The sequence below is a fragment of the Petaurus breviceps genome, unplaced genomic scaffold, assembly GCF_028583685.1.
Source record: "Petaurus breviceps papuanus isolate PSGF00001 unplaced genomic scaffold, PetGlider_PUasm1.0 188, whole genome shotgun sequence".
Taxonomy (NCBI): domain Eukaryota; kingdom Metazoa; phylum Chordata; class Mammalia; order Diprotodontia; family Petauridae; genus Petaurus; species Petaurus breviceps.
Genome location: NW_027185804.1, coordinates 34537288 through 34559472, shown reverse-complemented (window position 1 = coordinate 34559472; position 22185 = coordinate 34537288). Strand labels below are relative to the sequence as shown.

General features: G+C 46.9%; 1 protein-coding gene across 3 annotated transcripts in view; it reads right to left on the bottom strand.

Moving 5' to 3' along the window:
* Positions 1 to 22185, bottom strand: part of CD82 (CD82 molecule) — a 73192-nt gene that overhangs the window by 19318 nt on the left and 31689 nt on the right. For 2 of the 3 annotated variants that reach the window (XM_069091468.1, XM_069091470.1), the window contains exons 2-3: positions 15949 to 16030; positions 7217 to 7289 (exon numbers count right to left, since the gene is read on the bottom strand). In XM_069091468.1, the coding sequence (XP_068947569.1) occupies positions 7217 to 7289; positions 15949 to 16011 (136 nt within the window). In that variant the 5' untranslated portion in view covers positions 16012 to 16030. Of the gene's footprint in view, positions 1 to 7216; positions 7290 to 15948; positions 16031 to 17059; positions 17200 to 22185 lie in introns of those variants that run through there. The other variant, XM_069091469.1, reaches the window with a different exon arrangement.

Below are 22185 nucleotides of genomic sequence, written 5' to 3'. Positions count from 1 at the left end.
GCAACAGATGCTGAGGAAGGTGAGGGAGAGAGCTCCTCTTGGCCAACCACACCAAGGACGCTGGTGATGGTGTAGTCACCGGACACCCTTGGGGCAAGTGACGCCATCACTAAGCTCCCCCAACCCGGAATGGGGCCAGGCCCCATCGGTGGCCCATAAAGGGTAGCTCCAGTCTGCCTACCCCACAATGAAGATGCTACTCTACATTCACTCATTAGCTCAGCCCCAGGCTAATCTGTGTAGCTGGGCATGACAAGCTGCCTGTCTGCCACCCACCTAGCTCCCAGGGAAGATGCATGAGGTAAGTACTTGTTTGACATGCAGGGCTCACCAGATGAAAGAAGCTGGAGAGACAGTGAGGAGACAGAAAGCTCAGGAGATGTGCCTCAGTTTACCTATTTGTAGGGCATGGGAGAAGACCTACAAATGCCCCAGGTGAAGGGTTAATTGGCAGGTAAAAGGACCACATGAAAGACCTTAGTGACATCATTAATGATGATGACAGGCTTTCCCACCCCAAATGGGCAGCCGAGGAAGTAGAGAGGCGTTCCAGAAGAGGAAATGTTTGCACAAATGTCACCTCCACCTTTCAGCAGATGGGACATTGTCAGACTCAATTACTTCTCCTTGAAAATACCATGTTGTTTCGAGGGATGGCTCTGGAAGGGAGAAGGAGAGTGATGCAGGGGAGAAAGCTAAGTGATGCAAACATAATAAATACCAATAAAGTCTCTTTTAAAAAACATTTTCAAAAAGAAAAGAAAAAACCCCAGCTAGTGTACTCTGAAGTGAGTCAGGGCTTACTGACTGAGAAAGACTCATTGCGAAAAACCACTGATCTCCCTGCTCTCTCCAGACATGCTCAGACGCCTTCAGGTCAAGAGAATGATTCCCAGAAACCCCGAGGGAAAGGGCCTTGGCTGGGATGTGGGCCCTTCACGTCGAGTCACACCTGGACTACTGCACTGGCCTCTGGTTGGTTTCCTTTCCTCTGGTCTCCCCCCTAGGAAGATGGATGGGAAGAACCTTCCCTCTGATGGGTGAAGTCACTTGCTCAAGACGGTCAGTGGCAGAGCTGGGACTTTCCTAAACTAAAGGGGTGACTATAGCTCCTTCCCTCTCCCACCTGCCCACAACTCCAGTGACTCCCTATTTAACCCCAGGACTGTTTGGCATTTAAAGCCCTTCATGACCAGCTCCCTTCCCCACTTTCTAGTCTTTTATGGCCTATTCTCCTCTACAAAGTAACACTGGCTTACTTGCCTCTTCCCAAACTCGACACTCCATCTCCCGACTTTGCATTAGAGGTAGCTAGATGGTACAGTCGATAAGAGTACTTGTCAGGAAGAGCCAAAATTCAAATATGGCCTCAGACACTAGCTGTGTGACCCTGGGCAAGTCACTTAACCTCTGCCTGCCTCAGTTTCCTCAACTGCAAAATGGGGGTAATAATAGCATCTCCATCCAAAGGTTCTTGACACTGGATGAGTCACTTAACTTCTGCCTGCCTCAGTTTCCCCAGCTGTAAAATGGAGAGAAGGTTGCGGACTCTGGGTGAGTCACCTAATCTCTGCATCAGCTTCATCAACTGTAAAGTGATGATGATAATAGCACCTACATCCCAGGGCTATTGTGAAGATCAGTGAGATGCTATTTACAAAGCACTCGGCACATTGCACGTACTAAATAAATACTTGTTCCCTCCCCTCTTACACTGGCTGACCCATTACTCAGAACGTCCCCTTCTTAGCTTCTCTGCCTTTCTCGGAGGCCTCTCCTGGTCCCCTGGCCAAGGTCTCACCCTCTCAGACTTCCTCTCATGTACCTAGAATCCCCTGGGACACACAAACGTCGTCTGACTTTCTCCAACACACACTCCTCAAGGACGGGGACTGTCTTTGATCTCTGACACTCAGGGTAGCCCCAAACACTAAGTGCTTAATGCTGAATTGAAAGAATGTTGGATTTGGAGTCAGAAGTCCTGGGTTCAGATCCTGCCTCTGCCACTGGCTACCTTCTGCAAGTGATTTCAAGCCATCTCTCCAAACCATCAGGATGAACGAGCTCTCAAGCTGTGACTGCCCATCCTTCCAGGAGAAAGAAAATTCCTTGGAGACTCGGGGCTATTTCATTTTCCTCTTTGTTCCCCCTGGTGCCTTGCACATACTTGGTGTTTAATAAGTGCTGGCTGAACTCCACTGAATGACAGCTAAAAAGGGCAATGCCATGGCAGGCCTCATTAAGAGAAGCTCAGTGGTCTAGGACAAGGGAGGTGGCTACGTTTCAGCAATGCCCTCGCCATCAGTACCACCTGGAGGTCCGTTCTAGGTATTACATTTTTAAAGAAGCCAGAGCCTATGACGGGATTGTGCCATAAGAGCATCAGTTAAAGCAGCTAGACCACTTAACTTAGAGGACATGGTTCTGAACACACACACACACACACACACACACACACTAACAGTTTTCAAGTCTTGGAAGGTCTGCCCTATAGAAGAAGAGTTGGCTTTTTTTGCCCAGTCCTGCAGTGCAGAAGCAGGAGCAATGGGGTGTGTGTTTCATAGAGGAAGATTTTGGTTTTGTGTAAAAACAGAATGGAAAAGCTAGATGCTTTTCAGCTCTTACTGTAGGCCAAGCACTGTGTTTAGTACTGAGTATACGAAGCAAAACATGAGTCGATTCCTGCTTTCACACAGCCCGTGTTTTTAATTTAGAGAGGGATTGCTTTTAGGAGAACGCAGCAGCAGGGAAGACAGCAAGGACCAGGGTTACTGGTAGGGGGCAGAGACAGTACAGATGGCAGTAGGTATGAATAACCATGTCCACTCTGCAGCCAGAGGAGGGGAGATGCCTGAGCCCCAACCCTTGGGGAAAACTTCCAAAAAAACATGAGCGCTTTCTAAAAGTGGGTCAAGCTGCTTTAAAGATAGGGAGTACTGTCATCATGAGAACCATCCAAGCAAAGTCCACTCACGAGGATGTACTATACAAGGATCCTCATTCAGGGACAGGCATAAGCAGAGGGAAGCTGACTTGGTGGATAGAGTTCAGAATTAGGAAGACACATGTTCAATGTGACCTCAGACACTTACTAGCTGTGTGACCCTGGGCAAGTCACTTAACCTCTGTTTGCCTCAGTTTCCTCATCCATAAAATGGGGATAAAAATAGCATTTACCTCCTAGGATTATTGTGAGGATTAAATGAAAAACATGTGTCCAGTGCTTTACAAACCTTCAAGTGTCAGCTTTAATGTAAATAAATATAAATATTAGTTCTTTTCCTTATTAGACACCCTCAGAGTCAGCTTCCAAATCTGAGTCTAAGGTTCTAAATAAGCTTCCCAGGGTTGTATGAACTTGGAATTGGAACTTCGGACCTTCTGAGTCAGAAGCCAGCACTTAACACTGTAATCCAAGCACCTTAAGGCACTGTGCTAAGCACTGGAGATGGCAAAAGACGGAGAAGACAGGCCCTGCCTTCAGAGAGATTACAGTCTAATGGGGGAGACAGCACACAAACAAATATATACAAGGCAAAAATATAGAAAGTAAATATCTACAAAGCAAAGGATAAATAGGAAACAAAAGAGGGAGAAGAAAATGCTGGGATCAAGGAGGTTTCCTACAGAAGAAAGGACTTAAAAGAAGCTGGGAGGTCAGCAGCAGGACTGGAGGAGGGAGAGCATTCCAGGTATGGGGGACAGCCAGAGGAAAAGGTCCTGAGCCAAGAGATAGAGGGTCCTGTTCCTGGAGCAGTCAGGAGGCTGGGGTCACTGGATCAAAGTGTAAGTACTGGACAGTAAAGTGTAAGACTGGAAAGGCAGGAAGGGGCTAGAAAGGCAGTGAGAAGTGTCCCAGCCCCAAAGCAAGTCAGCTCAGGTCTATAGCCTATTAGAAAGTGAGCTCCAAGACAGGAACATGGGAGAGTTGGTTGGACCTTGCTCTGTTGGACGGACGCCTGGGAAGCACCAGCTAGGGGCCAAGACCGGGGAATGCTGTACTCTCCTTCCTCCCCTGCTCCCTTTCGCCATAGCAGGCCCCAAGCTAGAGCGTCCCTTGAAAAGGCACTCAGGTTACCAGAGGGGTGGGAGGAGACAGGGTGAACGCAGCTGGGTGAGAGGGATCCTACACTGAAGCAGAAAATCTCCACCCTTCCACAGCCCTCCGGAAGGAAGGAAGGAGAAAGTCAAGCCTCAAGAAGCTTGGGCCTAACCAGAATGGGGCCAGTCTCCTCCCAGGGGAGAATCGAGGCAGCTGGCACTGGACGGCCTCACTTCCTAGCCCCGTCTTTTAGGAGATGTGGCAGCAGGTGTGGGCTACTCCCCACCCCAAACTCAGTGGGGTTTCCACTTTATGCAAATGTTACAGCTGTCAGCACTTCCCTGGCTTGAACCTGTACTGCAGCTGTTTGGGGAGGAGGGAAAGAAGTAAGCACCACAACCCTCTGTGGCCTGGGAGAAGGAGTGAGCTAGAGAGCAAAGGCCTGGGACAGAGAAGGCCATCTGTATGCAGGTGCATGAGGTTACATTGAGCCCTGCTTCTCTCCAAGGGAAAATGGGCCTCAAGGCCATGGTTCCTTGGGAAGGGCACTGATTCAAGTTCAAATCTTGCCTCTGACACAGAATACTCTTTTAACCTTGGAAAGTCATTTCACTTTCCTGGGCCTTATTTTCCTCTCTTGTAAAATGAGAAGGTTGGAAAGCTGCCTTCCAGGGTCCCTTCTAGCCTTAGCCATTGTCCTCCAATCTGCCATCCCTGAGAAATGAGGAACAGCTGAAGGAACTCAGGATGTTCAGCCTGCATAAGAGGAGAGAAGGTCACAGTGGCAGTATTCAAATCCTTGAATAATAATCCTATTGAACAGTGATGAAACTTGTCTTATTTAGCCCCAGAAGACAGAATTAAGAGACATATTTGGGCTCAATGTCAGGAAAAACATGCTCACAGTGAGAGCTGTCCCAAAGTAGGGCAGGCCGCCTTGAGAAGTGATGGGTTCCCCCTCACTGGATGCTTTCAAGCAGAGGACCGTGCATTCAGTATGGAAAGGGTGGTGGACTTCCTTCACAAGTGCACCAAGGCAGAGATGGTTAGACAAGATCTATGAACATCCAACTGCTCAATTTGTCTGGAATTTAGAGGACATCAAGGGGAATCATGTGGAATGAGACTGGAAACAGAGGCTGACACAGATTGTGCCAGAAGTGAGGATTCCAGGTTTTAGCCTATAGGCAACTGGGAGCCCTTGAAGGTTTCTGAATGAGGGAGTAACTTGTCCTGAGCTATCTATCTGGAATAAGATCTTGGTAGCTGTGTGTAGGATGAATTAGAGAACAGTAGACTGAGGTATGAAGGGGTTTAGGATGCCCATGTAGAAATGGCGAGGGTCTGAACAAAAGCAATATTTGTTTAAGTGGAGAAAAGATGGATTTGAGGGGAGGAAACTGACAGCATTGAGAATGCATAAGGTATAGATTGTGAAGGAGAGGGAAGATCCAAAGAGGCCTCCAGTGTCTTAAGTCTTGGCGACAGAGAGGATGGTGAACCCATCAGTGAAAATAGGAAGGCTGGGAATGAAGAGTGGAGGAAGGGATGGGAATTTAATTTTGGACACACTGGGTTGAGTTACTACTGGGAAATTCCAAGTAGAGATAGCCAACAGGGAATCGAAAGGTTTTCATCTAAATTGTTCTTTTCACAGGTGAAGAAACTGAGGGCCGGAATGGTAAGAAGACTTTGTCTTAAGGCCATGCAGTAAGTTAGTGTCAGAGGTAGAATTCAGTCTTCTAAGCCAGTGTTCTTCCCCTGAAAAAGTCACCCTGCTTTTCAAATAATTATGTTAAATACCCTGGGCTCAATGACCTTAAGAACTCAGAGATTCTTTGTTCTAAGAGATGGCTCTCTGGGAGGGGAGAAGAGAAGGAATCCAGGGAGAAACCTATGAAACTGAAAGACAAAAGATACCTGTAAAAATCTATAACTCAGACTTAGAGAGACACTTGTCAGACTTATGCTGATAGGGATCCTGATGTAGCCAGAGAGGGCAGGTTTTGGAGGCAGGAAGATCAGCATCCAGGTGTTATCTCTGTGGCCATGTGCACATCACTTAACTTTTGGAGTATCAGTGTCCCTACCATGGCAGTGCCCTAAACAGGCCTCTATTGATTAATTGATTACAGATGAGTTTCCAATCTGTACCAGTGAAGAGGGTTTCTGCATGGGGAGTGAAACAGATCTACATCAAAAAGTAAAATAAATACTTTATCCCTACCCATGAACTGTGGCCCAAATTCATCATAGTGGGTCCACAATAGACAATGAATATTGCTCGAATGTGGAAGGAGTAGAAATCACTATATTCCTTTTACAAAGGAAAGACACTGAGGCACAGAAGGGTGAAATACCTTTCTTAAGGCCCCACAGCAGGCCAGGAGTCAAGCTGGGCTTAGAACCCAGGTTTTCTCATTCCTGCCCCAGTGCTTCAAGCACTAGGCTATACCAACACGCTAATATAAAAAGGATCTGTGATTTTGCTCTTATGGGAACTCTTCTGAAATCCATCTATGATTTAGTAAATAAGTCCTTGGGATTTGCTTGGGACAAGAGAGGGCTGAAGTGTCTTGGCAAATATACAGCAGCTAGAATTGTCAGAGGCAGGATTTGAACTCGGGTTCTTCCGACTCATAGGCTCCCTAGATTTAGAGTTGGAAGGAAACAAAGAGGTCCCTTTGCCCAATTCCTCATTTTACAGATGAAGAAAATGAGGACCAAGGAGACTAAATGATTTGTCTAAGGTATACCCAGTGTCAGAGGTAGGATCTGACTTCACATTCAGGGCTCTTTCAACTCCCCCCTCTCAGTCCAATGTGAGCCCTGTATCCATGGGGCTGGGCTGTCTCTATCAAAAAGAAACACACACCCAAGGCTAACCACATGTCCAGAGCTTGCTGTACCTCCAGGGGTCAGTGAGGAGTCAAGGCATTCATAATAATAGACTTCATGCAGGTCAAACACCTTGGACCCAAGAGCAAGAGGAAAGGACCTGGACCAAGTGAACCTCTGATCCCCACCCTTTCCTCCCTGGGTAGCAACAGAGCCTTACTTCCTGGCGTAAGGAGACTGCCCTTGAGAAGGGGCCTCAGGCATCTCCCTGGCTCTCAAGGTCTCCCCCCCTTAACCCAGTCAACCACAGCAGGACAAGCCAAGTGGGAAACTCACGCAGAACAGAGATGAAACTGCTTCTGTCCGCCAGAATCCATATTCCAAACCCGAGAATCACGGCCCCCAAGATCTGAAACAAAATGGGTGCTGAGTTAGAATGTGAAGGAAGCCAGACTTCTGGAACAGCGGGGGCATGTGCTTTCTCTGTATCAATATATAAGACGAGAGACTGGACCTATGATATACACACGTGTGTGTGCGTGTGTACACACATGCTCATCTATATGTATGTATACATATATGTAATATCAAACAGCAAGATTTATTTATATACGCACATACATATGTACAGGCATAGCTTGTTTTATTGCAGTCTGCAGAAATTGTGACTTTTACAACTTGCATGTTGTGGCAACCCAGCGTTGAACAAGTCTATTGGTGCCATATTTCCAACAGCACATCGTGCCTCTGTGTCACATTTCGGTAATTCTCCCGACATTTCAAACTCTGTCATTATTATATTGGTGATTTGTGATCAGTGATCCTACTATAATTGTTTTGGGTATCGTGAACCACGCCCATGTGAGATGACAAATTGGTTAATGTTATGTATGTTCTGACTGTCCCACTGACTGGCCATTCCCAGGCTCTGTCCCTCTCCAAGGGCCTCCCTAGTCCCTAGGTCAATTAATAACCTTACAATGGCCTCTAAGTATTCAAGCAAGAGGAAGACTCAATCGATGGGACATCAGAATGGAGGCAAGACCCTCCACCAGTAAAAAGATTACAACCCGCTGAAGGATCAGATGAAGGTTAGCATTTTTTAGCCATAAAATATTTTTAATTAAGGTCTGTACATTTTTTAAACCTATAATACTACCACACACATAAAAGACTTCAGCATAGTGTAAACATAACTTCTATATGCACTGGGAAACAGAAAAATTTATGATTTGTTTTGTTGCAATATTCATTTTATTGTGGTGATCTGCAATAAACTCACAATATTTCTGAGGTGTGCTTGTATACATATCTATACACATATGTATGTAAAATTAAACACCAAATTTATGGATACACACATGTGTGTATATAAGTGTGTGTACATGATATTAAACATCAGTAATGGTATACACACACACTTTTTTCAGGAGTGGGGGGGACAGACGTGACTTCAGGGCAGAGAACTCCCAGTCAGGAAATGCCTTCCACCATGGCAGATTAACAATTGCTTGGTGATATACAGTCCCAGAGAGTGATATACAGTCCCGGGGTGCCAAGAGGCTATAACATGTCAGAGTGGGATTTAAACATGGGACTTGGAGGCTAACCCTCAATCCATTCTTCTGGATAATATTGGCTACAATGAGAAGAAAAGCAATTTCCTCCTCTTGTAAAATGGGAGGCGGCCTCTGAAGTCCCTTCCAGGATCACATTTACTTAGCGATTTACCAGGTTCATGGGATTTTAGAGCTGGGAAGCAGCCTTTGGAGTCACCTAATTGAGCCCTTTCTTTTTATACAGGAGGAAACTGAAGCCCAGAGAGTTTTGGTGACTTTCCCACATAGGAAGTGTCAAAGTCTAAATTTGAACTCAAGTCCTCTTAAGGCTTAAGAAATTCTTTACATACATCATTGCATTCAAAACAACCTGTGAAGTAGATGCTATCACCATCCCCATTTTACAGATGAGGAAACTGAGGCCATGAACAGTCCTGTGCTTTGTCCAAGGTCAACAATCTATTAAAGGTCTATGGTAGGAGTCAGTCTTCCTGACACTAATCCACACTAATTCCTTAAGAGCCAAACTGATCTACATCAGGACCCAAAGACCTGTTCTGGTCCCACCCAACAACTGGACTCTCACGGCCTAGAGAGGGCTGAGGGAAGGGGGTAGAGATTGGATAATTATCTTCTCCCCCTGTTCAGAATGAAGAATTAAATAGAATCACAAGGTGTAGAGCTGAGGGGAAGCAAGGTGGTGGACTCAGCTTAGCTGAGAAAAAACTAAGACCAACAGAGGTCAAGGGACTTGCTCAGGGTCACACACCCCACTAACTGCCTGAAGTTAGATTTGAACTCAGGTCTTCCAGACTCCAGTCCCAGTGCTCTATCCACTGTGACACCTAGCTAAGTCTCAGTTTTCTCTTCTACTAAATGGGCATAATAATAACACCTGCCTCCCAGAGTTGTTGTGAGACTCAAACGAGACAATGTAAAGTACTCTTCAAACTCTTGAGGGTTTAGAAGTGTCCAGTGATTACTGTTATTTCCGAATTATTAACCTCTTTGATCTTCACAGGAACGCTGTGAGAGGTCACTGGGGCAGGTGTTATTGGAGTTCCACAGATGAAAGATCTGAAGCTTATCAAAGGAAAGTGACTTGTCCAAGGTCACCCAGCACGCTGATGCTATCATCAGCTCTGTAGCTGAGGATGAGGCCCCAGGTCTGAGTCACTGTCTCATTAGAACGGGGAGCCAGCTGAGGTGGTCTGTTCCAAACCCCTCATTTCAGAGAGGGGTAAGTCTAGGACACTCATTCCAGGTCACGGCAGCAGAGCTGGGATCCCAACTCTGGTTCTCGGACCTGAATCTAATACTTTTTTGACTCGTCTATGTTACCCGTTGTCAGGGGAGCTCTTATGGATGCCAACTGTGGGGTGTTGGGGGTGTGATATGAGGTCACTGGAGTAGGAAACAGGGATATCACTGTGTGTCCCCAGAACACAACTGGTAGGAAGTACGTGGGAGGGCTTAAAAGGGCCCGGGCTTAGATAACAAACTTGATTTCTCTGTGGAGAAGAAATCCCGTCTGGGGACAGTGCACAGGCCAAGCCATATCTCCAGATGCTAATTCTGTAAGCCACAGGGGCTCTAGGTCAGCAGAGCCCCAAAGCTTTCCAGGACATTGTCTCTAGTAGGAATTCACTAGATTATGAAAGGGAAACGGGCACCCTGTCTCCTACAGACAACAAAGAAGAATAACACCCCCTTCCCTCAAAAAATACACAGCCAAGCACAAAAAGGAGTGGGGGCAGGGGCAGACAAAGAGAATAATCATATAAAGTCGAAGCCCATACTCTCCAGACTCCTTGGCTGGGGCTACTGGGAGCCAGAGGAAGGCAATGTCCCCAACTCCCACCTTCCTGGGCAGCTCCTTCTGTGTGGTAGCAGCCTAGCTCAGGACAGGCACCTCCAGGCCCAACAAGTCCAGTCAAAGCCGGCCAGGGCTGGGTCCAGGCTCAACTCAAGGTCAAGTCAGTGAGCTAGGAGCCAAAGTAGGAGGCTTCGGCACAATGGGAGAGGACACGTTCTTCTGTGTCTCAAGGTTCAGCTTCAGACCCCTCTGAGGTCCGACCCCCTCCTGATCTGAGACCCCCCCACCCAGGTCAGCAGTGGGAACAAAGCCCAGAGCACAGTTCTGCTCCTTTGGCTTCACTGGCCCAATACAACCACATTCTACTCTCTTACTTAGCACCTGCTATATGCAAAGCATCAGGAGAGGTACAAAGTTTATTTACTACATATATGCATATATAATGTAACACACTTATACACACAGAAACACATATGTGTATATATGTATGTGTGTGTTCATGGAGAGAGAGAGACAGAAAGAGAGAGAGAGACAGAGACAGAGAGAGACAGAAAGAGGGAAAGAGAGTCAGAAACAGAGACAAAAAGAGGGAGACAGACAGACAGAGACAGAGAGAGACAGAGAGAGAGAGGGGAGAGAGAGAGAGAGAGAGAGACAGAGAGAGAATACATACAAGGAAGATATAAGATAGGCTTGGAGGGGTTGAGAAAGTGATAGGAACTGGTGGAACCAGACAAGGCTTTCTGCAGAACATGATGTTGAAGCTGAGTCTTTGAGGGAGGAGAGCTTCCAGGAATGGGAGACAGACCATGCAAGGTGCTGGAAGGAGATGGGAGATGGTTTGTTGGCTGGTTGGGTGGGACGGGAGAATGCACAGAGGAAGGTAATGTATGACAAGGTAGGCCAGAGTCAGGTTGTACAGAGCTCTGAGTGCCAAACAGAGAAGTTTACCATCAACTATGGGGATAAATAAAGGATTCAAAGACTGAGAGAGATGAAGGGTGGGGAGAAAAAAATGGAGGAGGCTAGTCTCTGCCAGATGAAGCTGGCAACAGCTCCTTGTCAGTCCTGTTCCAGGTTCTGCCTTCAGTCTGGGCTGGCACCCTGGTCGAATAATGAACAAGAGATAGGACCATGGCCCAGGAGACAAGATCTCCTTGACCTTCCTCCTCCAGGCATGTGTGAGCACCACATGTGAGTCTCCATCATGTGTGACTGTACATCATGAACAGAGGCAGGAGGCATCTGGGCTTGGATGACCAGCTAAGCACCTCTCCCTCTTCTCCTCTCTCCTTCCCTAAGCAACCCTCCCAAAGGGGCCTCCACTCCTATGCACACCAGACATTAGATCATTCCTCCCAGGGGATCTCGCAGACAGAATGAGCAGTGAAACTCCTGAATGGAGAACCCAAACAGAAGAATGATCAAGGCCCATGTAGGCCTGCAGGAGAGAAAAAGACCATAAGTCTACCCTAGCCTTTGGTGTTTCTAATCTTTTAGGCAACAGAGATTCTCCCCAAGTGGCCAGCACCAAAGATGCCTCACCTTCCTTTGTACTCCACAAGGACTGACAGGGATTGGGATCACCAAGTCAGAAAGGGATCTCAGAGTTCATCTCATCTAATCCCCTCATTTTACAGATGAGGAAACTGAGGCCCAGAGATGTTTATACATAACTCCCTCCCTTTGAAAATACTCTCGAGAGAATCATCTTATGACTTGCAAAGCTCCTACCATTAGAATACAAGCTCCTTAAGGGGAGGGACTGCCTTTCTGCTCATACTTGCACCCCCAGGCCTTAGCACAATGCCTGGCACATAGCAATCTCTCAATAAATGATGGTTGATTTGACCATATTTTCTGCCCTAGTTGACTATATTTTCTGCCCTATGCTTCTCTCTGTTCCAGTAATGGGATTCTTTTAATAAAACCATGACTATTTTCTTCTTTCTTATAGCACACAGCAATGTAGTTCCCTAAAATAAGATCATTTTCCCCTATTTTGACATTTTGATGGATGTGAAGGGCCATATTGGAGTCATTTCAATTTGCATTTCTTTAAGTCTGAGCCTTTTTTTTTTTCAAGGGCTTATTTATAATCTGGGTCCCCTCTATAACAAATACCTTTGGCAAAGCCCAGGGGATTCCTCACTTTTGCAGGAGGGATGACAAGAAGGACGTCTGACCACCCCTTCTATCAAAAGCCAGGACCTTCCCAATATGGCGGCACTGTGGCAAGCATTTCAGCCTTGAGTCAGAGGACCTAGGTTCAAATCCCAGCTCTGCTACTTACTTCTGTGCATGCTAGGCCAAGGTATTACTCCTTTCTGGGCCCCAATGTCTTAGTCTATAAAATGGAGGAGGAGAGCCTCCATGACCCCTGAGGTCTCTGCTAGAGCTAAATCTATGATCCTATACTTCAAAGGTCTCTTCCAATTCAAGAGCTAGTGTCCTATAATGGACTGTCAAAACCTCCTATTTCTACATTATTGAAGAGGCAGATAGCACTGTACATAGAGTATTGGGTTGAGAATAATCGGAAAGACTTGAGTTTGAATTCTGTTTAGTCATTTCATCCATGTCTGATTCTTCGTGACCCCATTTGGGGTTTTCTTGGCAGAGATACTGGAGTAGTTTGACATTTCCTTCTTCAGTTCATTTTACAGATGAGGAAACTGAGGCAAACAGGGTTAGGTGACTTGCCCAGGGTCACACAGCTGATAAGCATGTGAAGCCAGATTTTAACTCAAGGAGATGCATTTCCTGACTACAAGCCTAGTGCTCTATCTACTGTGCCACATAACAGCCCTCAGAGTTTGATCCCTATTTTAGACATTTATTATCTGTATAATTCTGGACCAATCATTTAATCTTGTGCAGCCTCTATCTCCCCATCTGTTAAATGGGGGTTGTCAAAATGCCTACCTTACAGAGTTGTTGTAAGGACTAAAATTTGAAATAAGCACTTGAAAGAATATTCAGTTGTGAAAAAATGCAAATAAAAATAGCTCTGAATTGTACCTCAAATCTGTCGAAATGTCAAAATGTAAAGAAAAAGACCCCCATCTTTTCTTAGGAAGCTACCTGGCCATGCTCTACAGACCATGAAATCTTACCCAGCCTCTGTGAGCTTTTACAATAGTATCTTTTGATAATTGCATTTTAACAGAATTGGTTTCCTTTGCCACCCTTTGAATTTCATTTTATGCATTTAAAAGCATTCTTCTGAGAAAGCGTCTGCCAAGGGGCACGGGTCCATGATATAAACAAAACACGGTAAAGAAAAAGAAGATAGTTTTGCAAACTTTAAAAAGTACCCTCTGAATGCTAGCAATGATCATTATCCTCACCACGGTTCCTCCCACCCAATGCTCTTGGGATCCAAGCAGCTGCTGCTGTCCCCAAAGAGCAGAGGCCCTCCCCAACTCAGAACCCCCAAGCCTAGGTCAAGGGCTCAGTGCCTGCCTGCTGGCCCTTTAAGGCAGCCAGCTCAGCCAGAGCAGGGAGCCAGGAAGCTCGGTACTCACTGCCCAGGGCCCAGCTGCTTCACGTCACCCACTGAGCTGGGCCAGCAGAGGCCCCCATCCCAATCTTGGCGGGTAAGGCCAGCTGTACAGTGCTGAGGCCGGCAGTTCTAGGCCTCCTTCTCTGCCCCATTCAGCTCCCTGGGAGAGCAAGGGGGTAGGGGTGGGAAATTTGTTCCTTTCTCTCTCTTCCTCCTCCTCTCTCCTCCATACAAAATGTGGGAAAATACTTTGGCTCAGGGGCTGGAGTCATTTGGTCCTCTCCCTCCCCATCCTAGCAGCTTCAGGCCAATTCTCTGTGGGCCCAGAAGGCTGGTCCCAGAGTGGTGGGAGGGCACAGTGCCCAGAGCTTAGCCCTGGGGAGGGAGCCTGAGCTGGGTTACTAAAGGGCAGGGCACCGACATACCCATTGTGTGATTGTGTGGGAGACAAACACAGCTTTCCCTGCCTCTCCCTGGGGCTGGGTACCTGCCGTTGGCCAAGCCAGAGCCTAGGTATGATCTCCCAGAATGCCAGGGTCCCCTTCTTTTCCTTTTCCCCTTGCTCTACTCCCACCAAACACTCCCTCTCCCTGTCCCTGGAACAATCATGAAATCAGCATAATTAGTAATCTTTGGGAATGGGAGAGGCCCTGGCTTGTATGAACAATGAGGGTTCATAGGATAACAGATTAAGAGCAAGGAGGGACCTTGAGGACTGTCAAGGCCAACCCTCTCACTTTTACAAACAAGGAGCCTGGGGTCCAGAGAATAAGGTGACTTATCCAAAGTCCTGCATGTAGAAAACAGCAGAACAGGGATTTAAACCCAAGTCCCCAGATGACAACCCAGCACCACAAGTCAGGCTGACCTTTCTTCCCATGATACCAACAGGTCTCTCATCTCTACAGGGAATATGGAGCAGTAACATAAGGACTGGATCCTATTTATGGATCTTGTCAAAGGTGCAGAGGCCTTCCAGAAGCCTTCCCTGACTCCCCAATGGTTGCAATCGTGGGTGCACACACGCACACATGCACACACACACATACACGGGTCTAGATTCTGTATGGATTTTGCATTTACTTATATATCAATATATTGAATGGTCACATCAATAGAATGGAAATTCCTTAAGAGTAAGGTCTATTTCACTTATGATTTTGTATCTCTAGTCAATCAACCAACAAGCATCTAGTATATACTTACTATATACCACACATACATAAAGCAATAGTGTATAGATGAGAGAATCCTCTCCATATACACTCATACACACATAGACCACACACACACTTACACATACACTCACACACACACACTCACACACACCAGAGATGGTCCTTTAAAACTTCATCTCAGGCATGTCTAAGCCACCTTATGATTCGTGCCCAATGGAATTCTGGTAGCTTTAGGGGTAATCAGTGTCTGCTTGGAGAAGGGGGAAAAAACCAAGCCCAGGAAAACAAGATACAGATGTTGCAGAGCCCACATCTGGACTCCTGCTCTAGTAGACAGGCCTCTGGCCTCCAGGGACACAGTGAAGGTTAAGGCACATTTTGGGGGAAGAGGACAGGGAGATTTCCCTGGCCTAAGCACAGTTTCCCCAAACAAAGATGCTGTCTCGGGTGAGGGTCCCCCATCCCAGAGGGTGTCTGAGCTCCATTGCCATAATGGGTGTATGGGTCTTGGCTAAACCACAAAAAAGAGGCCCTCCCACTCAAGCCTCAGGCCCTGTATGGCAATGACTCAGAAGTCCCCAGGCATGAGATAGAACTTTCCCCATTGGGGAAAGGAACTAAAATTGAAACATGAAAGTCTAAGGGGGGAATGGGGGAGGAAGAGGGTAAAAAATGTAAAAGGAGGCAAGTCAGGAAAAGGACATAAGAGTGAAGGGGCTGGCTCATCGACACATGGGTGGCAGGATTCAGAGGTGGGATTTGAACCCCAGTCCTTCCAGACCAACTTCAGTATTCTCCACCCACCCCATAGCACTCACACCGTCTCCTCTTCTCTAATACTTCCCTGCTCCACAAGGTACCACTTTCAACAATCCTTGGCAGGAAGCTTTCTTTTGCCCCAAAGCTGGGGGGTTTCTAGAGAAGAAAGCCCTGGTTCTTGGAAGCCCTGACCTCAAAGATGGGAGGAGATGCCCCATGGGAGGGAATGGAGGGGTGTTTGTCATACTTACAAAGAAGAGCAGGTTGAAGAGGAAGAGAAAGTATTTGGTGACTTTGATGCAGCCGGCCCCCATCCTCTGTCCCTGACAGGCCCTAGGGAGAGGAGAGAAGGCAAAGGTGAGCAAGACACCCCCAGGATGTGGGCCTTAGGATGTCTGGCCCCTTCCCTCTATTTGTATGGGGCTACTGGAAACTCTGGCCACTGGGCCCGACGATGTCCACTCCACCAGGGACGGGCTGAAGGACAGTTACAGACAGCACCAGCACTCAACCAAACTCATTCCACGTGTGATGGCAGCAGTGCGGTACAGTAAATGGCAGAAAGGAATGCTGGGCTTGGAGTTAGGACACGAATTCAAACCTCACCCCAGACACTTGTAGTCATGTGGCCACAGCCAAGTCATTTTACCCTCTGCACCTCAGTCTTCTCATCTGTAACCTGGGGATAATAAAAGCAAGTCCTACCTATTTCACGAGGTTATTGAGAGGAAAGGCCCTTAGCAAACCACTAAGTGCTCCCCCAGTGTGATCTGGTGGGTGAATAGAGACCCAGGCTTGGAGCCTGGAAGGCCAAAGCTGATTCCTGGCTCAGACAAGCACTAGCTGTATGACCTTGAACGAGTGACTTAACCTCCCTGGGCTCAGTGTCTTTGTCTATAAAATGAGGAAGTTGGATTCAAAGAGCTGTAAGGTCCCTTCCAACCCCTAAGCTATTATCCTGTGATCTTTAAACTTGAAGGAGCATTTGCCTTCTGGCAGCCCTGTGAGGTAAGGAATGAAGCATGAATAGCTCCTCTTTTCAGAGGAGGAACCCTGAGACTCGCCTAAGGTCACTTGCCTGTTAAGAAGCCTAGAGTGGAACCACAGGCAGGGCTTTCTCCACACGACTTCCCTGCCTCCAAGTCACCCAAACCACAAGAGCCGTGATGTGTGGAGAACCAGACCCCAGACCGTCTGGAGACAAGGAAAGAGGGAGAGCGGCAGCCAGCAGCTGGCCTCCCCAACACGGAACAACTGGCCTGGCCCCCGTGGAACAGCTGCGAGGGAGAGGAGGCGAAGGGGCGGAATGTGGGCCCTGGCTCAGCCCGGGCACCAGAATCCATTCCCTTTCCAGACACCTGCCTGCTTGTCGGTGAGAGAGGAGAGTCACCCAAATTCCAGCCTGGACACCCTTGTCAGGCCTCGGGATGAGCCAGGGCCCCAGGATAAGCAGGCTGGTCTTGGTGTTTATCTTCTCCTTCCTTGGCAGGAATAGAGAGAAAAAAGAAAGCGCTCTGGGGACTGTGTACCTCCTGTGGTCCTCAGGGGACCCCTTTTCCCCACCCACTTTGCTCTTCACTGAAATGCTTGGAATTCTCACTTATCGTGCTCAAGCATGTGGGGTGCTGAGGTCAGCGTGGGAATCCCAGGGCTGGTGACTCAGCCAATAGGGACAGCCCCTTCCAGAGCTGTCTCCCACCCCACCCTCGAACTCCGAAGAGCCAGTGACCCAGAGCTTTCCCATTCAGTCTCCCTCTCACCCCCCAGCTCCCCAAGCAGGCTTCTAGGCCCAATTATGGGGCTCCATTTACCAATAGTCAGCCTCTTAATCTTCTATCTGCTACAGGAAATGCGTGGTTTTCCCCTTGGGCTGCTGTTACTTTCCTTTCCATCAAACAAAAAGGGATCCTGTGATCTTGGCCACAGAACCAGGTCATTGTATATGCTGAAGGGGAGGAGGGGAAGGTAGAGGGTGTTCTCACAGTCTGGAAGGGACCATAAAGATTATCCGAGCCAACCCCCTCATTTTATAGAGGGGGAGAGAGCTCCACCAAGGGAAATAACTTACCCAGGATCACACAGGGTTAAGCTGAGGTACTTTGGTTCCCAGTCTAGTGTTAACTGTACCCTTCTGAATGACTTGTGAGCACCTTGAGGGGATTTAATTTAATTGGATTTTTGTAAATCCATCCCCTAGGACAGTGCTGGGCACCTGGTGACAGTAGGCGCTTAATCAATGCTTATTCTTCTGCTAATTGTCCTTCCAATGATCCTACTACCCTACAGAGGATGTCAAGTGAGGGAGAAACTACTCCCTCCTCAGAGGCAGCCCATTCCTCTTCTGCGTCACCCCAGGGGTGTGATGGAGCCTATCCTTAAATGTTCAGGGTGAACTTTTATACCACAAGAAATTAACAAATGTCACAAATCAAGGCTTAAATGACTGTTTTGTTGATTGTCTAGACTTAAGAAAGTTAAGGAGAAAATGCAATAATTCAGATTAAACTTTAAAAGCTGGTCTGAGGACATTTGTTTGTTTGTTTTTCCTGAGAGCTAGTTGTTAAACATTTACAAGCCCACTCACCCCTGGATAAATAATTAATTACAAGGAGGAAATATGTCCTTCAGTAGAAATTTACCTTTTTTGTAACTTCCCCTCATTGTTCCCAACTCTGCCTCCCTGGGAAAGAGAAAAGCCCCTGAAGGTCAGAGATGTTGGCCACCAAGAAGAGGTGAAGCTTGGGAGGAACAAGGGAAGTCAGTCAGGAGCTCTGTTTGGGCCAGGAAAGGACCAGGAAAGAGATCGACTGGGTAGACCAGGGAAGGTCACTCAACTGGGACTACAGCAGAGGCTGACTCCAAAGCTAACCACTAGGCTTGATGCAGAGGACTTCCAGCCTGACCCATCCCCTCTGAGTTGTTTGGCTCCAGTCCTTGAATCATAGAGCCTCAGAGGCCATCTGAGATTACCTCCCATTCATACTGCACTCATCTCACAGGTTTGTGAGTTACTGACTTGTTGTCTCTTCCCATCAGAATGTAAGGTCCTTGAGGGCAGGGACAATGTTTGCCTTTCTTAGCTTAGCATGATACATTAATGCTTGATAAATGCTCTAGTCTCATCAATTCATTTTACAGGTGAGGAACTTAGGCCCAGAGAGAGAAAGATGCCCAAGAAAGTCAAAGTCAGGAAGTGGTGCTGAATGCAGGTGACTAGGAACGGATCTTGCCTGATCCCAGAGCTGCAAATTGTCTGAGAGCAAACCAGCTAAAAAAAAGAAAGGAGCCCCCTTTCTGACCAGGTGATCCCACTCCCCAGACTCCTCCATCACACTTTCAGTTGTTATGCCAAACAACTCATGCCACAGCTTCCCAAGGCTTTCCCTGGGGCTCCCTCCCAGCCGAAGTGTATTTAAACCTGCTGCCCATCTTGGCCACTGCAGTACTTCGGTGCTGTGTGTGACCCCAGTCGCAATTCCCTTGCTTCCATGAGAGATCGTAGCTTTTGCCCCTTTAGGAGTATTTTTTATTTCAGGTTGACATTGACTCACAGAGACAGGATTCAAACCCACATCACTCACAAAGAGTCTGACAGACTGAACAAGTTAATATGTGGCCTGGAGGAGTCTCTTTTATTTCAATTTGACACCCCTGCCTTTGAGGACACCTAGACCCACCCAGTTCAGTACTCAAGGTCAAACAGGCAGAATTTGAATCTAGGGCCTCAGATTCCAAAGTCTGTCCCTTCCACACCCACCCCAGATTTGATCCTCAGTGTCCTCACAATACCCTCAGTTAAAATAGATTTTGCTGTACTCAGGAAGCCTGGGTTTTGCCCAGGGTTCGTTCCATAATGACTAATTATGAAGAATCAGTCTAGGAGACAGAAAGAATCCAAAGCCTTTGGCCTAAGAGGGTGAAAACAGATGGAGGGAGGAAGAGGAGGAGGAGGAAGAACAAGAGGAAGAGGAAGAGGAGGAGGAGGAGAAGGAGGAAGAGAAGCGTCCACCATCGTAACCTCAGAGCCAGCCTAATGCTTCAGTGTATTCCCCAGGCCCACCCCCTCTCCCTCAGTGTCTAGGTTAATTCCTGGACTGAAACAAAGCTTGGACTTCCCTCTCACCAGCTTCATCAAGTTGTATATATAAGGAAGAAAGAATCAGAATCCAATAATTTGCATTAAATCCCAGCTTTTCTCCTTTTCTATCCCTCCGGACCCCAGTTCCTCTTCTAGAAAATGTGTGTGTGTATATGTGTGTGTGTGTGTGTGTGTGTGTGTGTGTAAGGGGGGGGGGGGAGGTGGCTATTGGGCTGGGTTATCTCTAAGGTTTCTCCTAGCACTCAATTCCATGAAAAGCCAGTAAGACGTGCCTGGATGGAGATATAGGTTCTTCCAAGGGAAAAGCCACAGACTTCCCTAGAAAGTAATGACTAGACAAGCTAAATCCCATTCCCTCCCTTTACAGGTTGGGCACCACTTTCCCAAGGTCACACAGTTAATGACAGAACCATGTCCCTCCATCATGCCTCACCACCTCCATGGAAACTAGGCCTTGGATAGGTCTCATCACCAGGGCTGGACATGGAGCAGCCCCAAAGCAAAGGCCTTCCCCTTCCCCTACCCTGGCAGGTCCAGAAAGGAGTTCCAGATGATTCATGCTTGTCTAATGCATTTCCCTCAACAAGTTCAGACATTTCTGTCTCACGCCACCAGTGAGCCAAGTATCATCCCCCATGCTTTGTGGAAATTGGGGTGTGTAGCACAGAATGGGCAACCAAGGAGGGCAGTGAACTCCCCAAGGCAAGACAGGGACTGAGCTGTGAAAGGAACCTTGGCTCCTCCCCAACAGGCTAGGCCCTGTGCCAGGAAGGCAAGCCTGCCTGAACCACAGAGAGCATTAACATGGGCTCTTGGGCTGGGGCTGGGGAACCAGCAAGGTAGAAACCCTGAGAAGAAGGGAGAGGCATTCTAGGGCAGCGGAACTAAGTTAATTGGAATGTCTACATTATGGTGGGGAGAGGGAAGAGATTTTAATTATAGTACGAGGTCGCTCAAATGTAGATTTTCTTTTTTATGCTTTTTTTTTTTTTGGAGGGGGAAGACAGGGCAATTGGAGATAAGTGAGTTGCCCAAGATCCTACTGCTATTAAGTGTTAAGTGTCTGAGGCTGGATTTGAACTTAGGTCCTACTGACTGCAGGGCTGGAGCTCTATTCACTGTGCCCCCTAGCTGCCCCTAATTTTTTAATGCTTTTTTTAAATGCTGATTTTCTAACAATTGATGTCCACAAAAATAAGTCCTATCAGGGTGGTCACAGACATGATGACCATATACAGTAGGGAAAGTGGGAGATTTGGAGTCAGATGACCTGAGTTCAAATCCTGGTTTTGACAGTTTCTTGGGCAAATTATTCCATCTATTTCTGCTTCAGTTTCCTCTTCCATAAAATTAATTTAGTAACCCCAAGGATCCTCTGAGCTTTCAATCTGTGACCCTATGAATTCTACCGGGCTTTTAAGTTTGCAAAACACCTTTCAAAAGGTCACAGATTTAGAGTTGGAAGGAACCCCAGAAGCCAATGAGTTAGGATCCATCATTTTACAATTGGGGAAACTGAGACTCAAAGAGGTCAAGTCACCTGCTCAGTGTCACAAAGGTTGTAAAAGAGCCAGGGTTCCAGTATGACTCCCAAACCAGCATCTTTTCTATGGCACCATAGTACCTCTTAGCAAAACTTCAAAGGGTGGAATTGCAATTATCACCTCTTTTACACAAGGAAGAATTAAGTGGCTTATTCAAGGCCATACAGGTAGGAAGTGTCAGAACCAGAATTTGAACCCAAGCCTCTCCTCACTCTAAGTCAAATATTTTTCTACCCTGTACTAACTGGAAGCTCAGTGTAGATCCATTAAAAAAAAATTAAGCACTTACTATTTCAATATAATCTGTTTTCTCTATAATTCTATGCATCTTTAATTTTTATTTAACAACATGATTCGAGGAAAGGATCCATAAACTTCATGGGGTAGCCAAAGAAAGCATGATACCCCCCTCCCTTGCTCCAAGACATAAGTGAGTCTCTTAGTCTTCACTTTCCCAACCGGCCTGACTGCCCTGAAGGCAAAATTTCACAACAGCATTATCTACGGATCTTTACTTTGTGTTCCTTTGTGCCAGTGACTCTCTCTTCTTACTTGAACTGTTCAATCAACCCCTGCGGAACGTCCTCAATGAAAATAAATGACATACAGAAAAATCGATAAAAAACAATGGACAATGCTAGTTTTAACTTAATAAAGATAAAGCTCCTGCCCATCCTTTCTTTGAACAAATGGAAAAGTACCAACGTCTGAGACTTGGTTTATTATTGATCGCCATCGCTCTTTCTACTTTCAAGCTTTTATTGTGTGGAGAACATGAGATGGGAGGAAGGGGTTGTATGATGAATGAAAACAAAATGTATCAAAAAAAGTGCCTCTCTCCCCCA